This window comes from Centruroides vittatus, unplaced genomic scaffold (genome assembly GCF_030686945.1).
Source record: "Centruroides vittatus isolate TY-2023 unplaced genomic scaffold, ASM3068694v2 contig_717, whole genome shotgun sequence".
Taxonomy (NCBI): Eukaryota; Metazoa; Arthropoda; class Arachnida; order Scorpiones; family Buthidae; genus Centruroides; species Centruroides vittatus.
In genome coordinates this window covers 3,950,758-3,977,829 of record NW_027122456.1, presented here as the reverse complement: position 1 = coordinate 3,977,829, position 27,072 = coordinate 3,950,758, and the positions used below count along the sequence as shown (strand labels likewise).

General features: G+C 28.8%; 1 protein-coding gene across 1 annotated transcript in view; it reads right to left on the bottom strand.

Annotated features, from left to right (window-relative positions):
* Positions 1-487: 487 nt before the first annotated feature.
* LOC136980709 (kinesin-like protein KIF14) overlaps positions 488-27,072 on the bottom strand; it is a 43,041-nt gene continuing 16,456 nt past the window's right edge. Inside the window, exons 8-22 of the mRNA XM_067276898.1 lie at positions 26,482-26,620; positions 23,363-23,407; positions 23,058-23,276; positions 22,841-22,981; positions 19,864-19,964; positions 17,252-17,334; positions 9,410-9,511; positions 9,222-9,326; positions 5,360-5,553; positions 5,151-5,288; positions 4,934-5,077; positions 3,688-3,768; positions 1,982-2,105; positions 1,736-1,904; positions 488-1,667 (exon numbers count right to left, since the gene is read on the bottom strand). Coding sequence (XP_067132999.1) covers positions 1,502-1,667; positions 1,736-1,904; positions 1,982-2,105; positions 3,688-3,768; positions 4,934-5,077; positions 5,151-5,288; positions 5,360-5,553; positions 9,222-9,326; positions 9,410-9,511; positions 17,252-17,334; positions 19,864-19,964; positions 22,841-22,981; positions 23,058-23,276; positions 23,363-23,407; positions 26,482-26,620 — 1,951 coding nt within the window. The 3' untranslated portion in view covers positions 488-1,501. The remainder of the gene's footprint in view (positions 1,668-1,735; positions 1,905-1,981; positions 2,106-3,687; positions 3,769-4,933; positions 5,078-5,150; positions 5,289-5,359; positions 5,554-9,221; positions 9,327-9,409; positions 9,512-17,251; positions 17,335-19,863; positions 19,965-22,840; positions 22,982-23,057; positions 23,277-23,362; positions 23,408-26,481; positions 26,621-27,072) is intronic.

Genomic DNA, 27,072 nt, shown 5'->3' with positions numbered 1-27,072 from the left:
GTATACTAAGAACACCTATTTAATTTTATCCAATGCATTGTCTTCCCTTTGGTTTGTGTCAACATCACCTACAAAATATACAGTACAGAATTGAAAAGCTATTAACATTAATAACATTTGATGTATTAATATATACAAGTATAATATATTATTATTCACAAATATCCTATGTATACAGAATATCGATAAATAATAAAGTTTGGTATATAAACATTTGTATTTGCAAATGTACTAGATACAAATTTAATTTTCAGTAAAATATTAAATCAGTATTTTAATGTCTATGAAGTAAAATTAATTTACTTGCAGTGGTTATCAGAATGTACTAAATCAATTGTAACTTTTTTGTTGATTGACGATGCATCATAGTATCGAATATTCTGAACTAAGTGACATTATTGTATTCTGATTAAAAATATCTAAATTGTATAAACTGAATTTTTGTACTAAGTGGTTACAATGGATTTAAATAAAAGACACCACAGTATTCACGTAAACTATTTAGTATAAAATATTATACATCCTTTAAATTAATTTTGCATCAAGATACAAATTAATTATACAAATTGGCATTTATCTAAAACTGACACACATTAGTAAATAAATAACCAGTTTTCAGATGGCAGTCAACAGAATACAATCTCCATATTTATATATAATCATTTCATGGAATGATATGTTCTTTTGTACAATATAGCGTACTTTGTCATAACATAATGGATCATTTTAAACAGATGATGAGTAAACTTTAATTCTGAAATTTTTCATTAAATATCACATTTATAATAAATAAGCAATATACATACTGTATATATATGTACATACATACCATAATTACTTGATAGCTTTTACATTTTTAATTAACGGATGCATTTTATTATGGTTTTATATATCAATAGCTTTGTCAAACATCTACTTAGTATGCCAGAAAAATTTCATAAATTTACTGACTATTTGTATGTGACTTTCTGTTAATTCCATGAGTATAAGCAGACACAGTGACATTGAAATTTCAACCATGATTTCATAAAACTCCACAAATTTTTCTAAAGCACAAGTTTTAAATTATACTTTCAAAATTTAAACATAATATATACAAAGTATAATCTAATGCACATATCATCACAAAGTGAAGGAAAAAAAACAAAGAAATGTAAAAATATAAATTTTAGTAAATTAAAAGAATTCATATTTACCATTTTTTTCTAATGACTGGAAATGCAATTGAAACCAAATGTTATATATTATTTGGATTTGGCATGTAATCATCTTGTATTCAATAAAAATTGAATTATCACATGGGCAAAGAATAAATTATGTATAAATATCATCCATTTCATTACTGATTCTATATTTTCACTGATGGCTTTTTCATTAAAATTTCCTTATTCATTCAAAAAACACTTTTAAGAATCATTTTCATGACTAAATATCTTTTAGTCTCCAGAAAAATTCAACATTAATCAAGAGCTATCATCTCAAAATATTTAAATGAAACATCTCAGATATCAATGACATCTTCCAGTTGACTGGTAAAAAATGAACTCAGAGCAAATACACTGCTACTACCAGAAATCTGACTTGGCATATCAGAACTATCCTGGATGTTACTTTCTCCTGGCAGGAAACTTGTACCATTCATGAGAAGTGAGATGTCATTTAGTTGTCTGTAATAAATAGATAAAATTCATTAATAATGCAAAAAACTCTGACAATAATACTCTTTTTTACTTACCCATCAATTGCAGTGCTTACTAATTGCAAAGCTTGAATTATTTCTTTTTGTTTTTCTTCTAGCTGTTTTTCTGTCAACTTTAAAGGCCATTGGCAATGTTTATCAAAAGAATAAATCAACTGCGCAAGATTTTTCTTGGTCAAGTTAAGAGCATCCCCATGGCTATTTCCTAAATAAAATATTTCTATTAGATGTACTAAGTCAAGTCAATCTGATTAAAAATATTTAAAAAAATATCTTCTTCACCTTTAAACATCAGGTCTATTGCTGAAAGAAAATCAACAATTCCATCAGTCACCTGAGCAATATGCCTGGCAATGTCTTTTGCAAAAGAATAAAATCTGGAAATATCATCCTTTATTTCATATTCCTAAAAGTAGATCATTTTCATTTATTAAATGAATTAGAGATGCCAGAAATCTTATATGTAACAAAATAAAACTATAAATACTCATATTACTAGACTGCAATTTAAACTTGTATTTTAAGATTACAGAAAAGAATAGTGTACAAATTAATAAGACAAATAACAGTAAGAAAATATAATTATTTGAATGTTTAAGAAGAAACTGATTATAAAAACATTACTTGACTTCATAAAAGCATTTAACATATTTATAGAGCAAAATTGTCCAAGTACGGAAATTTGTTTTTCATAAAATATGTCATATTTTATACAGATTAAAAAATAATTTTCTTTTTTCATTTTGAGCAATCTTTATGGAAATAAAAATATAAAACTATTGAAAGAAGCTATATATGACTTATATATATATGAAATAAGCTATAAGCTAAAATTGAGTCATTGGCTCCTACCCAAGAACATAAATAAAAAAACTACTATAAATTAAATATTTCACTGGGAAACTAACACAAACATATAAGATTTATTTCATAACATTTTTTTTATAATAATAAACAATTGGTTTTCATTTATATATATAATTATTTTAATTAATTACAAAATTAATATATCATTTATAAAACTACTACTGATATTATAATAACTAATGAAAAAGATATGAAAGTTAGAATTGAAGGCAGATGAATGAAGTAGATGTTAATGGAATGCTTTGTAATTTGAATCTTTGATAATACAATTATTAAATAGATATTCTACTAAAGTGAATGTCAAGTCTTAAAGAAATGACATTAAAGCATTGTTTACAAAAGAATATTCAGAATAAATTTAGAAACAACAACATAAGGATAAAAGAAGAAAAAGTGTAAGGAAGCATTCTCAAATTGTTTACTAAACCATCTGTTTGTGCAAGATGGTTTAGTAAACAAGATCACTTTTTTTCCCCATTTATTCTTATATCTGATGATATTTTACAAAAAGATGCATATTATCTTGTGAAATGATAGTAAGCAGCAAATTATATCAATTAAATACAAATTGAAGGGATAAAAATAATGGAAGGATCTTTTATGATCTGAGTAATAATACTTAAAAAAACCAGCAACAAGTTGCTCAACTTTCCTGGCACATATTTAAAATTTTGGTGGTGTGCCATATGCTATATTTTATTAAAAAACTTTTTATTTTTTTAACTATTATAAAATGGCAAAGGTTAATTTTGAGGGTAGGGATGAGTCGTATAAAAAATTGTAATTGCTAATAACAAATAAAATCATCAAGTCCAACCCTACTGGAGATACACACAACCCTTTTTATCTCTGACCTATGATGTACAGGGGCAAGACACTACAGCACTAATTTGAAGTAAAGAACATATATTTTAAATTAAATAAATTAAAAATATGATTAAAAATCGCAGCCAAGCATTGTGACAATGTCACAATAAATAACTGCTTGTTTTATTTTAAAAGTTCCATATTTCTTAATGTAAAAAAAAAAAAACACATTATGTATTACAAAACTCAAATAAGATATAAAATAACAATTATTACAATTAAACAAAAAACAATGATTAAAGTGAATTACTCACTTTATTAAAGCAAAACAAATTCAAATATTCTTTTAATTTAATAGTGGCATGTTTAGCAGCAGAAAAAATTATCCAAGGTTCCTGTAATTAATAATGCACAAGGGTTAGTTGATAAATGTGGTCTTCATTGTTATAAAATTAGTTTGGAAAGTGGTGTAATAATGTAACCATTTTAAAAATTATTTATTTTAATCACACATTCATTTTTTAACATTATCATCATTTAGAATGACACATTTTTTCAAATTGTTCAATCCATTTTTGTATTCTGCATAAACAAAACAAAACATAAACAAATCAAACAAAATTGTATTCTGCATAAACATAATTTTGTATTCTGCATAAAAAAAGCAGTTATTTATTGTGACATTGTCACAATGCTTGGTTTTTCCTCAATTCATTCTTATACTACAGTTTGAACTTTGGTATCCAATGTAAAGCATTAATCTTCCAGCATCTGCTTTAATTCTGAGAACAATTATAAGTCAAATGGTGTCAGATTTAGGCTGTAAGAATGATTTCTTACCTTTAAAGAAACTTAAGAACCTATAATTATACATTATTCCACACTCTCCTTACAGCCAGATCTAGAACCATCAGACTTTTGATTGTTCCCAAAATTAAAGCTGGTGCTGAATAGTCGATCCTTTTCATTAAATATCAAAGTTCAAGCTGCTATATGAGACTGATTCAAGTAAAAAACCTAAAAGTTTTTTTGTGCGCTGAATGCAAAAATGGATTAAATATCTGAAAAAATGTGTCACTCTAAAAGAAACAAGTAAGTGTTATTAATTAAAATAAACAAATTTTACTAAAAAAAATGGTTTTAAAAAAATTTTACTTTTTGAAAATGGTTCATCTTATTATATCACTTCTCAAGCTAATTTAAAACAGAAACTTCAATTCACTTAACCGTCAATTAAACCTCATAAAAATGTAATCTGTTCAAGATTAACATTTCAAATATGTAAACTAAACCAGTTTATATAAAAAAATTTTAAAATATCAAAAATTTCTTACAATGAACACAAATTCTTACACATGAAACATCAATTTAAACTGTATGGTTTATTTTGAGCTATATCATGGCTGATTCTAATTAATTAAAATTAATAATAAGCAATGGGAGAAGACCTCTAAGAATGTTGAGGCTCCTGGTCAGAGCCAGGTATGCTCACGAATTAACGTGACCCTCATTATAAACAGAATTATATTTTTCTTATAAAATAAAGATTTTTAAAATTACTTTTAATGTGCTGAAAAAACTATCTTCTATTATAGAATTATATTGCAATTCATAATCTTCAATTTCTTCAAATGATATTTGACATAATTTCTTAATGAAGTCAACAGCACATTCCAACATATTATTTGATAATTTCTCATTAATCTGTAAATAAATTATATTTATTAAAAATGTTGATCAAATATATAAATAAAATATTATAGAGAAAGCAACTAACCTTTTTGAAAACTGAAGCGTGCAATGTGTCACTAGACACAATACTCATTTCTCCAAAATTAGTTATCAAGCTGCAAATTGTATGTTGAGCTGTATCAATAGACTGATTGATCAAATTTTCTAAATTTTTTCCCATACCCTATATTGAAAATATGATGACAATAAATAAATTATATAATATTTACTATCTAGACATTATATCAAACTCACTTGGAAAATAAATACAGTAACTTTCTCTAAATCAAGTAAAATTTTTTTCAAATTGGCTACTTGACTGTTTATGCATCTTGTTCTCATCCAATTTGGAACATCTTCATTGATATAAATACAAATCCATCCTGAAATAATGGATCTCAAGCATCTAATGTCTGAAGTCAGGATGATGATTAAATTGATTGTCTCTCCTGATAAATTGATACAGAAAAATCATTTTGATTAAAAGCTAATAATAGTGACAAAACAGTTTAGAAAAATTTCAAGAAAATTAACACACATACAAAATATGAACATATAACTATTTATTTGATTATAAGACAACACTGATTATAAACTGATCCCAGGAAATCGAAATTGAAAATAAATAAAAAATGAAAACTCATTAATCAAGCATAAGCAATAAATTTTACACCATTTAATTGTTCAGTTGCTGTCATCAGACAACTCAGATTTATTGCCAATTGATTCTTTGTAATTGCTTTGTGCAGAGCATCACCATCTGCACTGCATTCAAGATCAAACATTTTTTAAATACACTAATGATGAATTAACAAAGAAATATAATTTCTTGTAAGACTATACATTTACACGAGTCTTTCTCCTTCAGTCCCTTCACACACTATTTAGAGGCAATAACAAGTCTTTGGCGGAACTGACCTTTTATTGTAGGCTACTGTCCACCATCCAATGTAAAACAGTTATAGAGTCCTCTAGTGGTAGCATACGTATTCTTAAAAATAATAATTACATTAAATATTTATTATTTTTAAGAGTACGTATGCTACCACTAGAGGACTCTATAACTGTTTTACATTGGATGGTGGACAGTAGCCTACAATAAAAGGTCAGTTCCGCCAAAGACTTGTTATTGCCTCTAAATAGTGTGTGAAGGGACTGAAGGAGAAAGACTCGTGTAAATGTATAGTCTTACAAGAAATTATATTTCTTTGTTAATTGTGAATTCGTCCCGGCAAATATTTAATGTAACACCAATGATGACTTCTCTAGAAATACTTTTCCATATGTGCATACAAAATTTACAGAAACTTGCATTAAAAAAATCCTTGGAGACTTATTTCTGGTGGCTTCTGACAATATTTTTCCAAACTTTTGAATGTCAGTAAAGGACTTTACTGAATATACTAATGATACAAATTCTAACCCAAGGGAAATTTTTTGAACCATGAAAAAATTATAAACAAAAAAAAAAGGGTTGGCTTGCAATTGGGTAAATATGGCGATACAAAATATATTGATACAGTCAATCAAAAACTTGTATGTCAAAGCATAAAACTTAAATCAAGAAACCCAAAAGTCATCAATATTGACCCAGATGGGTTGATATTTTGGCATGTTCTGGGATAAAAAAAAAGTAGGAAGTCAACTGAAAATGGTTCATCAAAAATTATTAGTCCAGTAGGTTATGTATAAGATAGTTCAGGATGTTGTAAATGTTTCCACTGTAAATACATCTTTTCTATGAAAACAGTGTGTAGATTAATACTGGCTTATCAGATTTATTATTTTATATTATTACTAACTATATTAGCAAAAAAAAGATGATGGAGTCAATAAAAGATCAAGGAACCATTGAGGGTGAGTCAAAAAAGTTTGGGGATTCCTGACTTAAATGGATATAAAATTTATTTATTTATTACAAAAGTAACAAAACTGTTCATAATGAAGAATTATTTCTAAAGACACACACATTCCAAAAACCATCACATATTCAAAATGCACAAACAGAAGGAAAACCAACAAAATATTAGTCCTCTCTTTGATCTAGAACTGTCACAGATAATGATAAAACAGGCTGGATCAAGGAAAAGGAATTATACAAAAGACACTATGTTCTGTCTTGAGATATAAATAAATGGCAACCAAAGTATGATAGTAAAGAACATGGACTTGGAAAAATATCTGATAAGAATAACTTCTAAATTTTTGATAAAAAAATTCACATCCATGCACTAGGAATTAACCAACATTTTACGTACATAATCAATAAGTGACAATTTGTTACAAAATATATGGAATATAAAATGACAATACTAAAGATCCCACACAATATAGACCAATTATATTTTTTGTAATGTATGATAAAATTGGCAAATCAAATCTGCCTGGAATTAAACATAACAAATGATGTTACATAAACAAATATAGGTTTGATCAAATGCCAGGTCTGGACTTTGGACATGAGCAAGAGAAAATAGTGTACACTCTCCTATGGAAACAATTTTAAAAAAAACCCAAAAATTATAACTTGTCCAAACTCAAAACAAAAAAAAAGTATTTATTAAGTTCCACAAAAATGACTATTTACAAATTAATGAGTATGATCTAGACAAAAACTACAAGACAATTCTAGTTAACACTAAATTATTTTAAGTAATTCACACAAAAACCAACAAATATTAAAATCCCAGAGGTATAATTAGTCTAAATCAAAACCCAAACTAGTATTTACAAAACTTTCCTGACACTTAAATCTAAGGCTATGTCCTATGTGGAAGCATCCAGTGACCACTGGCGTGAATGCACTTCCAAGTAGAGCAGACAAACCGATTCAAGCAAATGTGCGCGTCTGGAGTAACCACATTTAGCGTGCAGCAACCACCAGATGACGCTTTTACACGCGTGTACAGGAAGCAGCTACCGAGCATGTTTGATCGCTGCTTCCACTGCTCGCACTTCCAAAGAAAAAAATGACTGATTTTGTAGATGAACGAAAACAGAATGACAAATAAATTGTGTATATACATTGTATGTACTTTAATTAATAATCTTTTATGTAATTTAATAATTTCTGATTTTGTATAAATGTAACGTTTTAAAAATAAAACTTTCTTTAAACTTATTATTCTAGAAAGATTCTTTATAGTTGTTGTGTATCTAGTTAGTGATAACAATTACCTGTCAAATTTACCATTTTAATGCTTGTCATATTTTCCATAGTAGCATTTGACAAAGTCTTCTCGCTGCCATCTTATAAACAACATGCATCCACTCTGGACAGAAGTCACTTGCGAGTTGGAAGCATGTGCAAAGATTCTTTCTGCCTACAGTCACTGGACGCTGCTGGATGTAGGACGTAGCTTAACTTAATATAATAAGTCTCCACAAAAATCCAACAATAACTCAAATGAAATCACCTACAAAAGCTCTTACAATCTAAACAACCTAACCATTACACCAGGACTGCATATTCTTTTTGTTTTAGATGGATCAAATCTTTGCCATATGATACAGATAGATTCTGTAATGTGTGGTAGATGGTAGAAAGTGTACAAGTAGGATCAAATTGTATGTACTCTGTGAATTAAAACTGTTCACAAAACAGCAAACCATGCATTCTTGCTGTACAATCTCACAAATTATCTCTTAATACTTATTTTTTCATCTCAGTTTATTTGACACTTTAATAATGTTGTTTTTACGTACTAAATTTAAAAAATTTAATTTGGTTAGTTAAACCAAATCTTAACTTACCAATATATTATTGATTGTTCAAATGTTTTATCCACTCAGTCACTGCACTGATGGAGTGGTAAGAAAGTATTTATTAGTTTTAAATACTTTATTCATTGTCTACAGTTAAACATATTTCTTTGCTGTCAACTATAAGCTTGACTTTAACCATAATAAGCTTTTAAAAAGATGATATATATATCATCATTTTTAAATTAAATTAAATGGCATACAAATATGATAAAATAGTTTATTTTAGAAGCAATTTTTAATCTGATATAGCACTTGGCACATATATCCATAAAATATTGCTTTTATATCACCAAAATCATTAAAAATAGCAAAACAACAATTATAATTACAAAAAAGTATAATGTAAAAATACCTTTATTTTTTAACAATTCTTGATTTTTTATTTTATTAATCTGTTGCCAAATATTAGAACATGTTAGAACTGCCTGATTCAACAGAGATAATGGATGATCCATATCTTTATACATATAATAGAAAAAATTAAGAATAAGGTTTCAATCTTATTTTAAAAATATAATAAAATTAATTAATTTGTGATACCAATTGCTTTCGTTAATTGAGATCTGCATGACTCGGTGACCAAAAAGATTGATGAAACAGACGAAGATGGCTCTGAACTTTCATTAAGAGATTTGTGAAAGTCTAAAAATAAAACCATATTATTATAACTGAGAAACTCATTTATAAATATGAAAGTCACAAATCCTGTTAAAAAAACAACAAAATAAAATCTTTCATCAGAGTATTCTCCCCAAGCTGGTTTTAGTTGGTTGTCTGACCAACTAAGTTTTTTCTGACCATTTAAAATAAAATTAATATTTTTAATTTATTATTTATTTTACCAAATTACAGATCAGTATACAATTGAGTATTAAAGTGTGCGTATTGTTTTGTTGTCATTTACCAAATTTCATACAGAAATTTGCAGTAGCAACAAGCTAACATTGCAGGTCAACCACCTAAAATATTTTCCTGAGGAGAATACTGCAGTCCTTAGAACTTTGTAAGAAACTAAATTTCTTTTTACTTATTTTATAAAATTATGGTTAAGTTAAAATTTTAAACATGAAGTCAATATTCAGTAATTATCCTTTATGATATACTCCAGATTCAATTATTCAATATTCTTCTCATTGGATTTTCTGAATAATATATTGTGGTAGTACACCAATATTTTTATTTGTATATATCTAATATATATTTTTATACTTTCTTCCTTCTTTGTTCTCGGTTCTTTTGTCTTTCAATTTCTAGAAACTTCTCAGTATGGGTGGTGAGTCACCTACTTCGAACACGAAAGGAGGTAACCCCGAGGGCAAAAGTAAGAACGGATAAGCCACTTTTGGCTGGAACGTCGAAGAAAGAAAACGCAGTGTAGTGTTCTCCAGACTGTTTTAGCATCAGTTGGAGAGATGTTAATTAAGCTAAGACTGAATATTTTGATCTCAGGACTTCTGGAGAGTTATAGGAAAGTTTTTGATTGAGTATATTTACGTCGTTTTTCCTCAACCATCACGAAAGATATATTTCGGCCACCACCACCACCACGAGTGTGTCCACCAATTTCGGGTACCCTTCTTGTCTTATGCTATCGATATACTTGTCCTATTCTCTATCCTTTTCCTTCTTTCCTTTTTTTTAGCATAAGTAGTTTTTAGTTCTTTAGATATAAGATTTCTTTGTACCACGGTAGATCAATATTGACTGATTTTTTTCTTATACTTTTTTGTCGCAGGAATCGCGTCAACTGTTCTGCCTGAGTTTAGAGTTAATTTTTCGTACAAGAACACGAACGGACCACGAGGAGTATCGGAATCCATAAGAATCCTGCTTATTGTAAAGACCACGGGTGAAATAAAGAACGTTTTTATTGTACAGTAGAGAGTCGAAAATCGGAATCAATTGGGGACTGGGGTTGTTCCGATTAGTCATTTGTTCCGATTACCTATTATGTACGAAAAAATACATTAACCTGTCCGATGTTCAAATTTTTCTCCGTTGCGTGTCGCTTTGTGTTGAATTTTTGTCGATTTTAAGCCTATCGAAAATTTTTATAATAATAATCGAGGCTATCGTATCGTTAAAAATTATTTCTGCATTTTGTACAAACAAAATAAATATATTGAAGAATATAAAAACATGAAAATTATACTTTAGAAGTAAATTTAGTATCAAAAACGTTTGATTCAGCACGACACAGTCTGACTGAAAATCGTGCCAATGACCAGCGATTCCGATTACCAGTGTTCCGATTAACGACTCTCTACTCTATTACTTGTCATCTCTTTGTTAGATCACATATCACCACGTGTGTGCAACAACAATATACATAACGATAAACAATCAAACCTGAACTTATATAATAATCATATCCTTTAATTTTGAATTTTGGGCCTAAAATTTAGCATTAAATAATTTCAATGTTATATATTTTAAATTATTGAAATATTTAATTGGAAATAAAGCTATTATTTAAAACTTAACTAAAAAAAATCATATTCATTAACACATTGTCCAATACAATATTAATATTTAAAACATAGAAGAAACTAAAAACATCTTCATTACATCCTTTTACACACCTCAGGAACAAACTTGTCATTTTACTGGTGAAGTTGACTTTTTATTGGAGGATACTCATCCACCATAATATGCAAAAAACATTTAAAAATGTCTATGTTTTAAATATTAATGTCATTCTGGCCAATGTGTTAATTAATATACACTCATGTTTGTAAAAATTACAACACCATGAAGGAATCATCAGAAATGAATGAAATTTATTCCACATGTAATCTGTAATAATACAAAGAAACAATCAAATTTACAGAGCAATCAAACAATATTACATGCTAAAAATCAGTATTTGGTAAAGCTGTCACATGCTTCAATAAGAGTTTCTACATGTTATGGCATTGAATCAAACAGTTTTGAATGTCTATCTGACAAATAGCATTCCAGATTGCTTCTATCCAAACCCAAAGTTTATCTGTATTGGCAGTGGGATGAGCATCACCTGCGAGTTTCTGACCACAAAATCCCAGACATTCAATAGGTGACATGTCTAATGAATGGACAGGCCAAGAAAGAAGCAGGATCTGTTGTGCTCAGAAGTCTAGAATATTCCTAGCAACTTGTGGACAGGCATTGTCCTGTTGAAATACAGTTCCAGGAATGCATTGAAAGAAGGTTCAACTTCAGGCTCAATAACTTCCATGATGTAGCAGTTGCTGTTGATAGTACCCACAGTTCTGAGCAACTGAGATCGCCCATGATATCCAATAAAACCCCAGACTATCACATCTTGCAATTGCCCAGTACGACACTTTGAAGATGGTGTTCACCTCTATAGCATCTAATGCATATTCAACCAGCATTGTACTCTAAATTGAAGTGGGATTCATTGGAAAAGATGATTAGTTGCCAATGCTAGTGACTGTGTTGATGAGCCCATTGTAGCCGCAGTCTTCTATGGTTTTGCATCAAAGAAATCCTGTGCAAAGGAAGGTTGCATACAATCCATGTTGCAGTAGATGTTGGTGAACTGTGGATGCAGACAATGGCACATCTGTAGCAGTGCTCCAATGTTGTGCCAACTGATGAGATGAAGCTGTATGGTCTGCAATTGTCATGTGGATGAGATGTCTATCATCCTGTGCTAACGTAACATTTTGTCATCCACTGCCAGATTTACGACTTGTCTGGTACTCTTCAGTCCTCTGCTTCCAAACTCATATCACTGTTGTAGCATTATGCTCCACACAAGCTGCAATTTTGCGATAAGAAAATTCCCCTTCACATAGGCCAATCATTTACCCCCATTCAAACTATATAACCTGCTCATATGGCACTATTTGTCATCGACGAGGCATAGTGACTTATTCGAAATGTTTACTGCTGACAGACAAAAATATACTACTTTCAACTTTCCATTACTGCCCTCTATTTAGACAGATATTTAACATGACCATTCAGAGGGCACTTCTCAGCCCATGGATACATTACCACTCTGATATTCTAATCATTTGCATGTCATATCCTGTTTTTCATTTCTTGTAAGTTTCAGTTTATTTGCATGATTCCTTCATGGTGTTGCAATTTTTACAAACACAAGTGCATTTTTATTATTTTACTGTGTTCCCTATAGTGTTTTTAAAATTTTTTTTTGCATAAACCCACATTGGAGCTGCCAAGGCTATGGGTCACACTATATAAATCCTTAATGAAGTGATATATAAGGAAACCACACTTATTAGATGTAATTCTTTTTCACTATGGTAAAGTAACACTAATCTACATTCTACAAAGCTGACTCTCTAGATCAGTGTTTTTCAAACTCTTTGGTCCGCGACCCCCTTTTGCACTTAAAAATTTCAAAGGACCCCTGAAGAATGAGTATGTGTAGAAAAATATCCCAGAGGGAGGGGGTTAATTTAAATTCAGGAGGAGTTAATTTCTTTTGTTTAAATAATCTATTCCATGTTGAAATTCCTCTCTGTTGTGTGCCGCTTTGCGTTGAATTTTTGTCAATGTTAAGACTAACAAAATTTTTTTTAAAAATTATTTCTTTATTTTTCACAAACAAAATAAATATATTGAAAAATATAAAAACAATAAACATTATATTTTGGAAGTTAATCTAGTCTCAAAACTTTCTGATTCAGCACAACACAGTCCTCAGAAAAACAAGCAAAACTCACCACTCACGATGGGAAAAAAGTCTCGTTCAAATACTGGCGCATCCTTAAGTACCCTCTCATAGTCGCGCCAGACTGCCAGCTAAACCCGCATATCAACTAAAATAATATCGGAGTATCCCAAGACATAGCCAAATATTGCAGTGCCACAGCACTAGCGGAAATTTGAATTTGCCAACTGAAACGCTTTCAGTTGATCGGTTTTCGGATAATCAATGCTCTACCTAAGTCGACTTGCCTACAGACACAATGCTGCTAGCGAACACCGTTCCAAATGACAACGCTGTTCTATCATAGTTTAGGCAGAGAGTGGAACTCGGGGGATTCCCCAATAGCGCACAAATTATTAATATTATATTTAGGCTCGTATTTAAATATTTATATTGTTTTTATTATTTATATGTGCAATTTATTTAAGTAAAAATTATTTTATATATTTTTTATTTCTATTATTTCTAAACATGAATCCATAGTAAATTTATAAAATATTTGAAAAAAAAATTGATCTGGCATCAATTTTTCAGCAACCCCCACTTTGAGAATCACTGCTCCAGATGGCAATCAATTCATCCTTATCTTCGAATCTGATAACCTCTTCAAATTTCATAATTGTGTTCCATCTAGAATTATGTAACATTAAAATTTAAAATTTTATACTAACATTTAAGCATGTATTCCTTTGTTCTTTCACCTGATGACAACATTTTTGTAAATGTTGAGTGTTTGCATGAACATTTCTTTACATTATTAAACACAGGTAATGCTGAAAAAACAGGGTCCTGAGTGCTATTTATTTCATTTTTCATATGCAATTGTTCACATAAGATGTGAATATGACCTATTGAGTTCTTTGAAATATCAAGCATACATACTTTCACTCAATCACTTAATATGATATTGTGGATTTCTGCAATGATTTCTCCAATCATTGTGGTTTTTGGGCATCCTGAATGTTAACTGTCAAAAATAGAAAAACGACTGTTTAATTTCAGTAGTCCATTTCTTCACTGTAGGAAGTAATAGTAAAGAGGGCTTTCAAAGTTTCCTTTCAACTCCTTTTTTCTTATCTGTTGACATTAAATCTTTTTAAAAGAAAGTATTTTATCACAGCACAACATTTGATTTTATCCATTTTTGGAAAACATCAAAATTTGTTTACTTTCTCAAATACAATTAAATTACTAAATACGGGTGTTTAAAATTTCACATTATACCAACTAAAGCAGCAGTCTGCAACCTATCTGACCTCATGGACCACTAAACTCACAATTTTGAATTCTGCAGACCACTGTAATGAATTTTTTTAAACAGTCCAAAATCTGTAGAATAATGATCATAAAAGTTCAATTTTACTATATTAATATGAAACTCACTTGTTTAATTATAACAAATTAAGGCAAGCCTAAAGTTTATTACTGATTGTTTGAAATAAGTTTATGGATTCTTAGTGCTTTTCCATGAAGGACGACAATTGCACTCACAGTTTTATTGTGAGTGTGAGTGAATTGTTTATTTTTCATTATTTATTGATAACAGTCACTTTGTATTTGATTTTAGATTCAAACAAAAAACCCCCATGGGTGAAAAAGGCAACTAAGTGTAAGAAGCCGACTTCCAGGGACAATTAGTTAATTGTGCATTGGTGATAGTCTAGAGTCCATTCATATGTGGGTGGTGGCAGAGGAGACAAAGATGACAAGCATCTAACATAAAACTGTTTATTGTGAATAAAAGTAACTTACACAATACTAAATAACAGTTCATTTCAAAGATTGGGTGACTGGGTGCAATGACCGATGATTTAAAGAGTCACTCAACCATTGATAGCAATGGTGAAGACGATGGTGAGGGCCCTGGGACAGAGACATGGTAGGAGTAACAGTAATGCAGAGGGTGCAACACTGATCAATTGCCGTAGGTATTTGAAGAGAATTCCGTTTTTGACCTTAAGGATTCAGGGCTTTTATAGGATTCTTCCCTCAAATCTCACCTTTTGATTGGTCCTGTGTCTCCTTCCCCACTTTCTGATTGGTCTCCCTTTTGTTTCTAGGTGAAAAGGAAACTTGATCAAGTCATGAGAAAGGTCTGTTTCATGGCGTCTGTCCAATACCTTTTTGTTGACTCTGACCGGAGTTTGTTGATAGAACTATAAGCTGCTTACTCATAATTTAACCCGTTGTTTCTATTTTCTGTCAATTTTTGGATTTTAATGATCACATGTGATGTTTTTCTAACCATCTAATCTTTCCCCCTTTTTGACTTTTTAACGTAGATCAACTGTTTATGAATGCTAATGTCAGAGTTCGATCTTCCTTGGCCGACATTCCACCTGATCCGTTACATCATTTGTCTTCGCATTACATTTGTTTTGACAACTACAGTTTTTTTCCTCTCCTCTCCCTTACATAACTAACATGACCTTTGGTCCAACTTGACAATAGCATTTTCGCTTTTAACATGTGGAAATTAAATTTTCACATAAGCAATTAGAAAAGCCTTACTGTCCTTACAATTTATTATCATTTAAAGTCGTCTACGTGGACGTTATTTATTAATAGGACCTTGTACTGGTGTATTGGCACAGTAATGAGAGTTAATTCAGTAAAATTTCTTTATTTTATCACCTGTAGTAGCAATATCCGAAAATCCAACGGATATTGCTACTACAGGTGATAAAATAAAGAAATTTTACTGAATTAACTCTCATTACTGTGCCAATACACCAGTACAAGGTCCTATTAATAAATAACGTCCACGTAGACGACTTTAAATGATAGATAATTTCACATAAGCATTTTGCATTTTTTTCGTAATACTTCGCATAACCTTCAGTTGATCAATGTCCAAATTTCTCCACAGACCACTAGTTGCTGATAACTGATCTAAAAGACCATACTTGAGAAATATCCTTGCAATTTGACACTACTAATGCCATCTCTGTGTCAAGCCAAGAACTTTTCAAACTACTCTTGTATTAGCTATTTCCACACTACTTGAGATAGCTAGCAGTAAAATACTCACTCAAAAAACCTTTTAACGCAGTATATATAACTTTATTCTAATATTTTTGATCATTTAAAACAATCAAAAACATTAGAATAAAGTTATATATAGTCAAAAATCTTTTAATGCAGTGAGTATTTTATAAAAGTGCAATTTAGAAAAAAAGTAAATATTAATTGACAGAATATATATTTTTTAAACTGTTTTTTTCCTGTAAGCTAGAGCCCTGATATCTTAGTAAAAATTATGCATTCACACATATTTTAGTGTTATGACAGTTTGATGTGCATAGCTGGTTCATTTTACATTTGCAGTTGTTTATTTGACACTGTCTGAAATACATATATTAGTGAATTCGTGGCCTTCAAATTTTGATTGTTGTGATAATGCTTTGAGTAGTGTCACATATTTGTCCATGTCAATGATTGACTAAAATGTTCAAGACATTATATAATATAATACAATACATATTGTAATATTTTTATATTCTTGAATAATATATAAACATGCTACAGTTGGGATTCATACAAGTTTTCGTTTTTATTTGGCATTTTAGCACTATTATTCAGTTAAGAGTAAAAATAACCATATTTGAAATAAATAAATGCTTTGAAAAGCAAAAAATATTTTTTAACCAATGAAATAAAAATATATTATTAAATAATATTATGTTAAGGCTAACCTGAAAATGAAAAAACTATATCACTGCTTCCAGTGCTGGATAATGATTGAGTCAGTCTTTTCTGAATGTTTTTCAGATCACACCTGCAATTAAAATATTTATTCTTTCTTTTTATATAATAATTATCTACTAAAATAATATTCAAACTAAATTATTTGATTTTAATAAGTGAGCAAAATAATAATAAATTTATTTATAATTGTTCTGATATAAAAATTTAGAATTTATTAAATCTGTAAAGAAAACTAAGTTTGATATTTTTACAAAAGTTTTTTCTATCATTGTGGATATACATGCATTTATTTGACACATTTAACTTAAACATTTAAATGATTTTATTCATCAAACCATTTCTGTCATATTCTTTTAAGTTAAACTAGGACATTGTGTGACTTCATTGTATTACGATAGAATTCAGGTGGAGCCAGAAAGAAAGAAGCTATCCCTGCATTTGTTAGGCACAGAAGAGGCAATCCTTGCACTTGCTGACATGGAGAGGCAATCCAAGAACAAAGCAATCCTCATCAATTGCATTGTTCTTGTGTTTTGTTCATTTTTTCTGCACCTATTTTCCATTAGGTGCACGCAATGCTATTTTTATTTTTGACCCCTAGGCCTAAATTCCATTAGGCACACTCAGTTGCATCAGAGAGCACGGACATTGTCAGTTTAACTCCTCTATATTTCGATAACACCTCAATCCCTATTTTTTACATTTAAATGAACCTTCATTACATTTTTGAATTCCTTGCCTCAAATAAAACATGGCTAAGTTTTATCAAAATAAACCCTTAAATTTTGAAAACAAACTCAAGTCTGTAGCAAAGCCCATAGAAGATATGCTAGCAAATTTGAAACATTACACGTCAAAGTTGCACAATTTGTGCAATATTGCTTTGTAATGCCTGCTCATAAAACCACATCTCAAAAATGAAGTCACAGACTCCTAATTTTTATTGCATTTTTGGATTCTTCGTCACAATTAATGGAAAATGGCAAAGTTTAATCAAAATTGGATCAAATAGATTTTGAGAATGAAACACAATTATGTAAGCCTTATAGAAGAGACTTATTTTATTGAGACTTCACTAATGCTCAGCCTCAATAAAATAATTTCTAATAAACTAATTAATATTTTAAAAAAATAATGCTAATATTACAATCATTTAATTGAATTTTCTCTAAATATTTGTCAAAAGTGGAACCTAAATACTGTATGTAAAAAACAGAATATTTTATTAATTAGTTTTAAATATTTGTTTGCTATATTCATATAAAATTACTGTCACTAACATAAGTTGCTTCTATTATTATTATTATGTTGGATTAAGTGAGATATACTCGGTTAACACCGGTGGCTGTGTACTATGCCAGACCAAAGTCAAGGCATAGTAACCAAAACAGAAATTAAAGAAGTGTACCAGTGTGTGTGTCTGTATTCAGGAATTTTCTCACAATATGACATGTATTCAACTTCCCTTTCAACTTTCCTTTGAAAATAATTTTGTATCTTATAGCTGCACATTCAACATTTTTATGATATTGTCTTAAAATATGATATATTTTAATTTAATATGATAAACTACATAAACCCTAAAACTGGTCTTTCTCTCAAAGTTGAACGTTAATGTTTGATAACAGCATATTGATTAATTTTTAAGGTACATGAATATTATCTCTCTCTTTTACATTTATAATTTTAATTTTCTTTATTTTATGAAAACAAAGTTATATTATTTCTCACAAAAAATATTATTCATATGGGACAAACATATCATGTGCTCATGTGCCATCTAGCAATTTAGTTTCTTTTTAAGTTATCAACTGATAACATTAGAGAGATCTACCTTGTCTGCAATCTGATAAAAACTTCCATTAAACAAATGAATTAAAGCTGTTGGTAGCTTCTTTGGTTATGCATGCAATCTACAGCAGATGGTGTTAAAAATGTAATGCTTTTTCTATGGGAAAATCCATTTCCAAAAATTCTCGAAAACAAAAGTAAATAGATGCAAAGTTTTTTGTGTTTAAATCCAATTTAACTCTTCTATTAATGTACAGTTCAGAATTTTGAAAATTATAGAAAATTTATAAAAAATTAACAAATTTGATTTTCAAAATTCCAAACCATACATTAATAGAAGAATTAAATAAGATTCTAACATAAAAAAACTGATTGCTTTTACTTCATTTTTGGAAATTTTTGGAAATGATTTTCCCATAGAAAAAGTATTACATTTTTAAACTATTTATTAGAGGTTGAATGCATAACCAAAGCAGTTACTATCAGCCTTAATGCAGATTTAATGGTCTTAAAAGAATTAGCAGGAAAGTCTTAAGAAAACTGATTATATTAAAAAAAAACCCCTATTAAAAATGTTGCTATTAGTATGTTTAAAAAAATTAATTGTTTCAATTACATTATTCATGTTAGATCAAAGAAAATTGTATTGAAAGACAATTCTGCTCTGAATTAACAGATCACTTTTCAGAACAGAATAAAGTTTTCATCATTTTTGAGAAATGATGAAAATCTAGAAATATTTTTATATAATCTACCAAAGTTTTTAATTTTAATATTTTGAATTTTCTGTAAAGATTTATTAGCTTACTTTGAATCACTTAGAATATTTATAGGTATTTCATCTTGGCTTTCCCATATATCAGTTGCCTCAAAAACTTCACAAAAAGCATTTTTGTCAGATGAAAATTCCTGGAGAAATTTAAACAGTTCTTTTTAATAAGTAACAAAATAAATAATTAAATAAATTATAATTTATTATGATTTAAAATTCTATAATTATTTCACAATGTTTATAATATGTTCCTTCAGTAATCAAATCCATCAATTTTTTCTTATTTTTCTAACTGAAAAAAAAACCACTCATTCTCATAAGATGAAAAACATGTCCTTTCAAATCTGTTAATCATTTTATAACAATTTTCATTATCAGATATATAATAATAATAAACATTTTAAAATTTCTTTTGTGAGAATTGGGATTTATATAATTAATTTGGCATGGAAAATACATTTAATTTTTGTAAGTTGTTTACACTAAGGGAAGTTACATTCGTCATTTTTGAAGAAAAGGGAAATCAACTTCCTTTCCCACGCAGCCTTATCTGTAATTTGGACAACTATATATTGGTTTACCTTCTCTGCACTCATCACACATCCCGTGTGTGCCTTTGATACTATTGACTAGAGAAGGGGTTAAAAAGGGGATTTTCCCACCATTTAAGGCAGTTTATCATAATTGATATTGCCACATAGACAGTTCAACAGAATCTGAACATGCCACAAGATCCCCTTGACATAATACTTTATTTTGTGCACCACAATTCATTGAAGATCCTCTATCGTCCTCCTTGCCACATATCCACCAAGAACTGTCCCACCATTTCGACGTCTTAAAAGAGAGGAGAAGAGTCAACGTACGTTTCACAAGTTGAGGTGGTATTCAATATTTATGTAAACTCTCTGTCTCAAGAAATAGATAGGTTTTGTTATTCTTGCAATTAAGGTAGTAATTATCATCCTTCTTGATACTGTTGTATTTTTATTTGTTTGTTTTATTAAATCTTGTTTTGTTAAGAAAATATGATCTCGTCTTGGAAGTCTACTCCAAGTCAAAGCTTGTCACGTGTCCACGTACCCTCCTCACTCGTCAGAGTTAATTAACTCGTGGTAGGGTATGATTTCCTTCCCTACCTAGTGTCAGGAAAAACAACTTACAGGAGTGTATTATAAAATAATCAACACATAATTTCATACTCAGCGGTCAGCAACCTTTTTGACCTCACGGACTACTAAACTCACAATTTTGAATCTCACGGACCACTATCATAAATTTTTTTAAGCCACACAAAATCTGTAGAATAATCATCATAAAAGTTCAATTTTACTATATTAATATGACTCGTATGTTTAATTATAACAAATTAATGCAAGCTTACAGTTTATTGCTGCTTGTTTGAAATAAGTTTATGGATTTTTAGCGCTTTCCACGAAGGACGACAATTGCACTCACAATATTGTTTATTGTTCATTATTTATTGATAACAGTCACTTTGTATTTGGTTTTAGATTCGAATAAAAACCCCCAATAAGTGAAAAAAAGCAACTAAGCATTTTGCATTTCTTTTGTAATACTTCGTGTAATCTTCAGTTGATCAATGTCCAAATGTCTCCCTGGACCACAAAAATTTTCTTGCAGACCATCAATGGTCCATGAACCACCGGTTGCCGACTGCTCTAGATCATCATAAATCCATACTATAGTTACTATAAAAATTAACAAGATTATACACACAAAAATAATTATTCTTCAATACTCAGATTTACACAGTTTATAGTTTATACATGATTTATAAATCATTTAAGTTTCTTTTGTAATAATTTGTTGAATTAAGAAAAGTGTGTTATTAAAGATATTTTTTAGACAAAATATTGTTTAAAAAATGACATGATGGTAAATACACTGTTTGTTTGGAAATAACACACTATCTGAAAAAATAAAGTTTTTAAAACTATACACAGTTCAAGAATGCTAAAATGATTTCATTCTCTAATGAAATTAGATAGAAAATTGATTGTTTCCAAGATTAATGAAACAACTTTTCAGGTTGATTTTTGGATTTTTGACAAGAAAAAAGTTTTTACTATGTATTTATTGTCAAAATTTTACTTAATATAATAATTGCACATATATATATAATACAATAAGGTGAAATCTATTTCCAGTTCATTAAGGTAGTTGTATGTGAAATACATTTATGTTCTATACATCATTTATGAAGCTTATTTGAGATAGATGAGCCAAATTGTATAAGTTTCACTGTTTAATTTCATTCCTCCTTGCCATCCCAGCTATTGAACTTACCTTCTGTCCAGTATAAAAACACTTCTAAACACAATTTGACAGTCTTTCATACATTCCAATTATTTTTTATTTTCATTAATTTCTGATTATTTTTAATTTTTTTATTAACAGAAAGACTATTGTAAATTAAATTTGGTCAGAAGAACTAATGTTTATTTCTTTTGAATAAAATTGCACTTAAGCAAAGAACAACTCTTACAGGTAGATGATAAAAAAATAAAAAACTATGTTCAATTAAATGTTGTCCACTTACATATTCATTTCTACATGCAAATTAACTTCAAAAGTATTATATAATTATTCAAACAAACATTTTTAGAGAAATGAAAACTATGTGATGATGGAACATATAGACATGTTTGTTAATATTAGTCTTTGTTAGAATTAATTAGGAGTAGAATTGAATCTATCTATCAATCAATCAATCTAGCTATTATTTATGTATCCATCCGTCCATACATCCATAATACACCTAGACAAAATCTATTTCCAATTTGTTAAAATACTAATGTTATATACTGAGAAATATTATGTTATGTTAATAAGCTTTATGTAAATAAAATTTATTTCCTTCTTTATTTTTCCTATTAATTTGTAATTTAACAATTTTTAACAGCAGATATTTTGCTGAATACAACTAGTTATTTATAATATTTGTATAGTTTAATGAAAAATTTATGTTTAATATAATTTTCTACTGCACCTGTACTAATTTCCGAAGTCTTTCTAATCTTTCTTCAAATGTTTCCAATGACCAAAATGTCACAACATTGTGATTAACACTATGAACTTTTATTGCCAATTCAAGTCCTGTATTAGTAAGAACATCACATCTATTTAATACCTATATGAAAAAAATTAATTAATTATAAGCAAAAATTTAATAATATGTGTAATTATATTCTTACAATTACTCTTACAATGTCAGTTCCCAGTTCTTTTGTCAATTCATTGGCTTCTTTCAATCTTACTGATAACTGATAAAGATTTCCAACTTTTTCTTGTTTCTGTTGAGATTCATATTCAGTACCTGTTTGCAAAGTTATATCCAATTTTGATTTCCAATTATCTAAATCACTAGACACATCATTAAACATTTCAGTAATTTTATCCAAAAAATCAGATGAATAGGGAACAAACTGAAAAAATTTAAAATAATTTTTATTTACAATAAGCAATTTTTGAAAATTTAAATTATAGCATTTGTAATTTCAAAAAATATTACCTCTTTAATATCAGATTTTTTGGATTGTAACTCTGTACCAAAATCCTATAAATACATGAAGTATATATTGAATAACTAGAGACATAACAGTCTTTTTAAAAAATTAATAGTGCTACTAATGACAATAAATAAAATGAAACTTTCAATATATGAAAAATCCAAGTTCTGCTTACCAGAAGAACTTTTAATTATTATAATAAAAATTTACAACAGAAAAGTTACAACTAACAATGTTCTAACCCTAGTATTATGGAAAACTTAAATTCTTTGCTATTTTCTAGTTTTAGAAAAATTTCATCACAAAGAAAATGTAAACTCAAAATTATAAACAACATAAACAACTTGACAGTATTTATTTAATTCCTTCCAAAATTCATTTTCTATATTCCATTTTCATGTGATAACATTCAATAGAATTATTCAATAAACAAAAAATAGATACTTCAGATAGCTATGCATAATTTGACTTGCTTTTAGCAAATGCAGGGTTCAATTGCAATAATTAAAAAAAAACCACAATAATTAAATAAAAATAAACTGCTAAAAAAATGTACACTGCCCACAATTTTTCCTCACATAAAAACCTATAGTTCTCACAAAATAGAACCACAATCTATGATAATGCCACTAATCCCAATTGTGACTTTGTTGAAGTCTAACACACTTGGTTGAATTTCTTTTTAGTAGGATAAATATTTTTTGAATTATTCCAGTAAATTAATTAAAACTGACAAACCTGTACATATATTCATAACATTAGTATAGTTGATTAAAATATTAGAACTGTCCTAGTTTATTGTAATAAAATAAAAACAACAAAAACAGTTTTACGAAGTTAATTCAAATTTTGTATTAAGTATTCAGCAAAAGTATCTACACATTGTAGAATCTTAATTATCGAAACCATGATTAATTGCAGTTTTGCATTATCTGAGGTAAACCTATAAAAGAATACACTACTTTTTCTTATACTACTTATAATTCATAAAACCTTTGTTGTAAATGCACTGAGCTGAAATACTGTAGTACTTTTAACTGCAACCACAAGTGAATGACTGATACTAAAGTAATTTTTTTTTAACTTTCTGCCCTATGAGAACTAAGAGAGCCTTTTTTCTGTGCCCATTGCAGTTCAGCCAGATAACCAGATGGCGAGGAACAGAAAAGGATCTGACAAATCTGAGACAGACTGCCCATGAAAAATTGCTGAGATTACTAAAAAACATTGTAGCAAAGATGGGACAAATTGTTATAAAGTAAAAACTCAAAGATTTTTTAAAGAAAGTTTAAAACAATAACATATTACAAAATGGTTTGTTTGTTACCTTTTATCATTTAACTTCAATGTGAGACAACCATTCACAGGACTCATGCTAATTCTAAAATACTCTTGACTCATTTTGACTTGTTGATTATAGGAATGTGAGCCAAGCACAAAGAACTATGATTCAAAGTTAGAAATTTATTTTTTTTATAGTCATTGATTTCATATAATTAAATATAAGTTTGATTCAGATTTCTTACATACAATAATACAAATCTTAATTTTAAAGTATAATAGATGAGAATGTTATAAAATTAAAAGTTATTTCTTTCTTTTGTCTCTCATGCATTCAAATGCTTTAATAGCTTTGCACTTGGAAAACAATGGAACATTTAAGGTGATGTCTTCAAGGTTTGAAATATTTTCTCAATGAAATGCTGATTGAAAGAGCACTTTATACAATTCTTTATGCTAAATGCTCTCATATGAAGTACTGGTCAGTGATAAAACTAAGACACAAGTGTGATTTGGTTGTCACAATACATTTGTTAAATCATGGTTCAAATTCATTTAAACTTCCAGTTTACATACATTTTTACAAAATTTTATAATTTACAAATATTAATTTAAAAATATCTTATTTATTTTCCATTCCTGCTAGTTATTTTGCTGTATCAATTCAAATTAATTTGTTTCTACAGGTCATCTATATGCTAAATACTTTTAATTACTTAATCAAATAAAAGCAATTGTCAAAATTAAAAGACTAATGCATGATATTACATTTACTTATTGTTAATAAGCTTTTACCTATCAATAGTTTCATTATATTCAGATAATTTTTTTATTCATCAGAAGAAAATAAGTAGCCCAAAAACTCATCCAAATGATATAGAAAAAGATCCAAAACCTTTATCATTTGGATTAGTCAAAAAGTAGCCCAATCCCAAATTTTTACATTATTTAGCAACCCGTGGGTTCAGCCATTGACCATGTTACCGATGATAATGAAACATCTAGGGTCTGTACAGTTAATTCCATCTGTGATTCCCTGACATTTCCTGACCAATTATGACATTATTCTCTGAATTATTAAGCTCTCTGCATTTCCAGGGGAGACCGTCCAGATATGTCAGGCCCATCCCTCACCACCTGGTCTCCCAATTGCAGGCCTGGCCAAACCCATAACAGCCTTGCTTAAAGAGGCCCTCTTAGTGCCCACGGGGCGAAAAGAGTTAAAAATTGATGAAGTAATAATAAACCAAATAACTGCCATAATTAATCACCTACCTCTAGTACCAAATTACTTAATAGTAAATCAATAATATAGCACTTAATTAGCCTGATAAATTATGGTGATAATAAAAGATTATAATAAATCAAACTATTTAATTTTCATTGTGTAATGACCATGGTCTTTCATTTTATTTGAGTTTTTGCTTAGCCAAGATATAATCAGTCCACATTACCTCAGATAACCAGATTCTACTGAACATTTATTTATCACTAAATTTAAATAATTTGTAAATGATTAATATTTAAAAGTAGTAGTCTTCTATATTTGTAAATGAACATGTTCTAAATTTCCTTTTTTTTTTTTTAATGATAAACTGCATAAAATAAATATTCATTAAAATAGATTTAAGCCAAAGAGATTTTCCTGCAAGATTTAAGTATCATTAGTGATAATACAGTTAAAATAATTTGAAAAACTAATTAATATAAATTTTTAAACTATTTAATAATAAAAATTTCAAGTAAATACATTAAAGTATATTTACACTCAATTTATTGAAACTAAACATAATATAGCATAATATATATATATTATTATTATTATTTATTAAATACATACATGTTCATCACTTTCACTTTCTAAAACACTTTCAAAACTTTTTTGCATTGATAATTCAATCTCCTCTCTTAAATTCTCAAAATTTTCTAAAATTTCACTACATCTTTTCTGCCTACATTTACCAATTTCCTCTTGTAATCTATAAAAAAGTAATATATTTTAATAATAGTGAGGTTGAGGCTGAAGTTTTCAACACAAAACGTGTATGTCAGACGTTCTGTGCCGCTTTCCTGTAGGCTTAGAAGTTTGGTAATGGCCTTTGGAATGTTGAGCATGATTCCACTGACTTTCCAAACGCCATTACCAAACTTCTAGGTTTACAGGAAAGCGGCGCTGAACATCTGATGTACACATTTTTGTGTTGAAAACTTCGGCCTCAACCTCACTAATAGTTTAATATATGAACTAATATTTAGTTTTATTCATTCATATCATCAAGAATTAAAATAACAACAATATCTACATGAATTATTTCATAAAATAAATAAAAAGATATAAGTAAGAACTGGCACATGAATAAGTTAGATACACAGGTTTTATTGTTAACTAAAAAAAATTATAATCTATAATTAATCTAAAAATCTATATAAT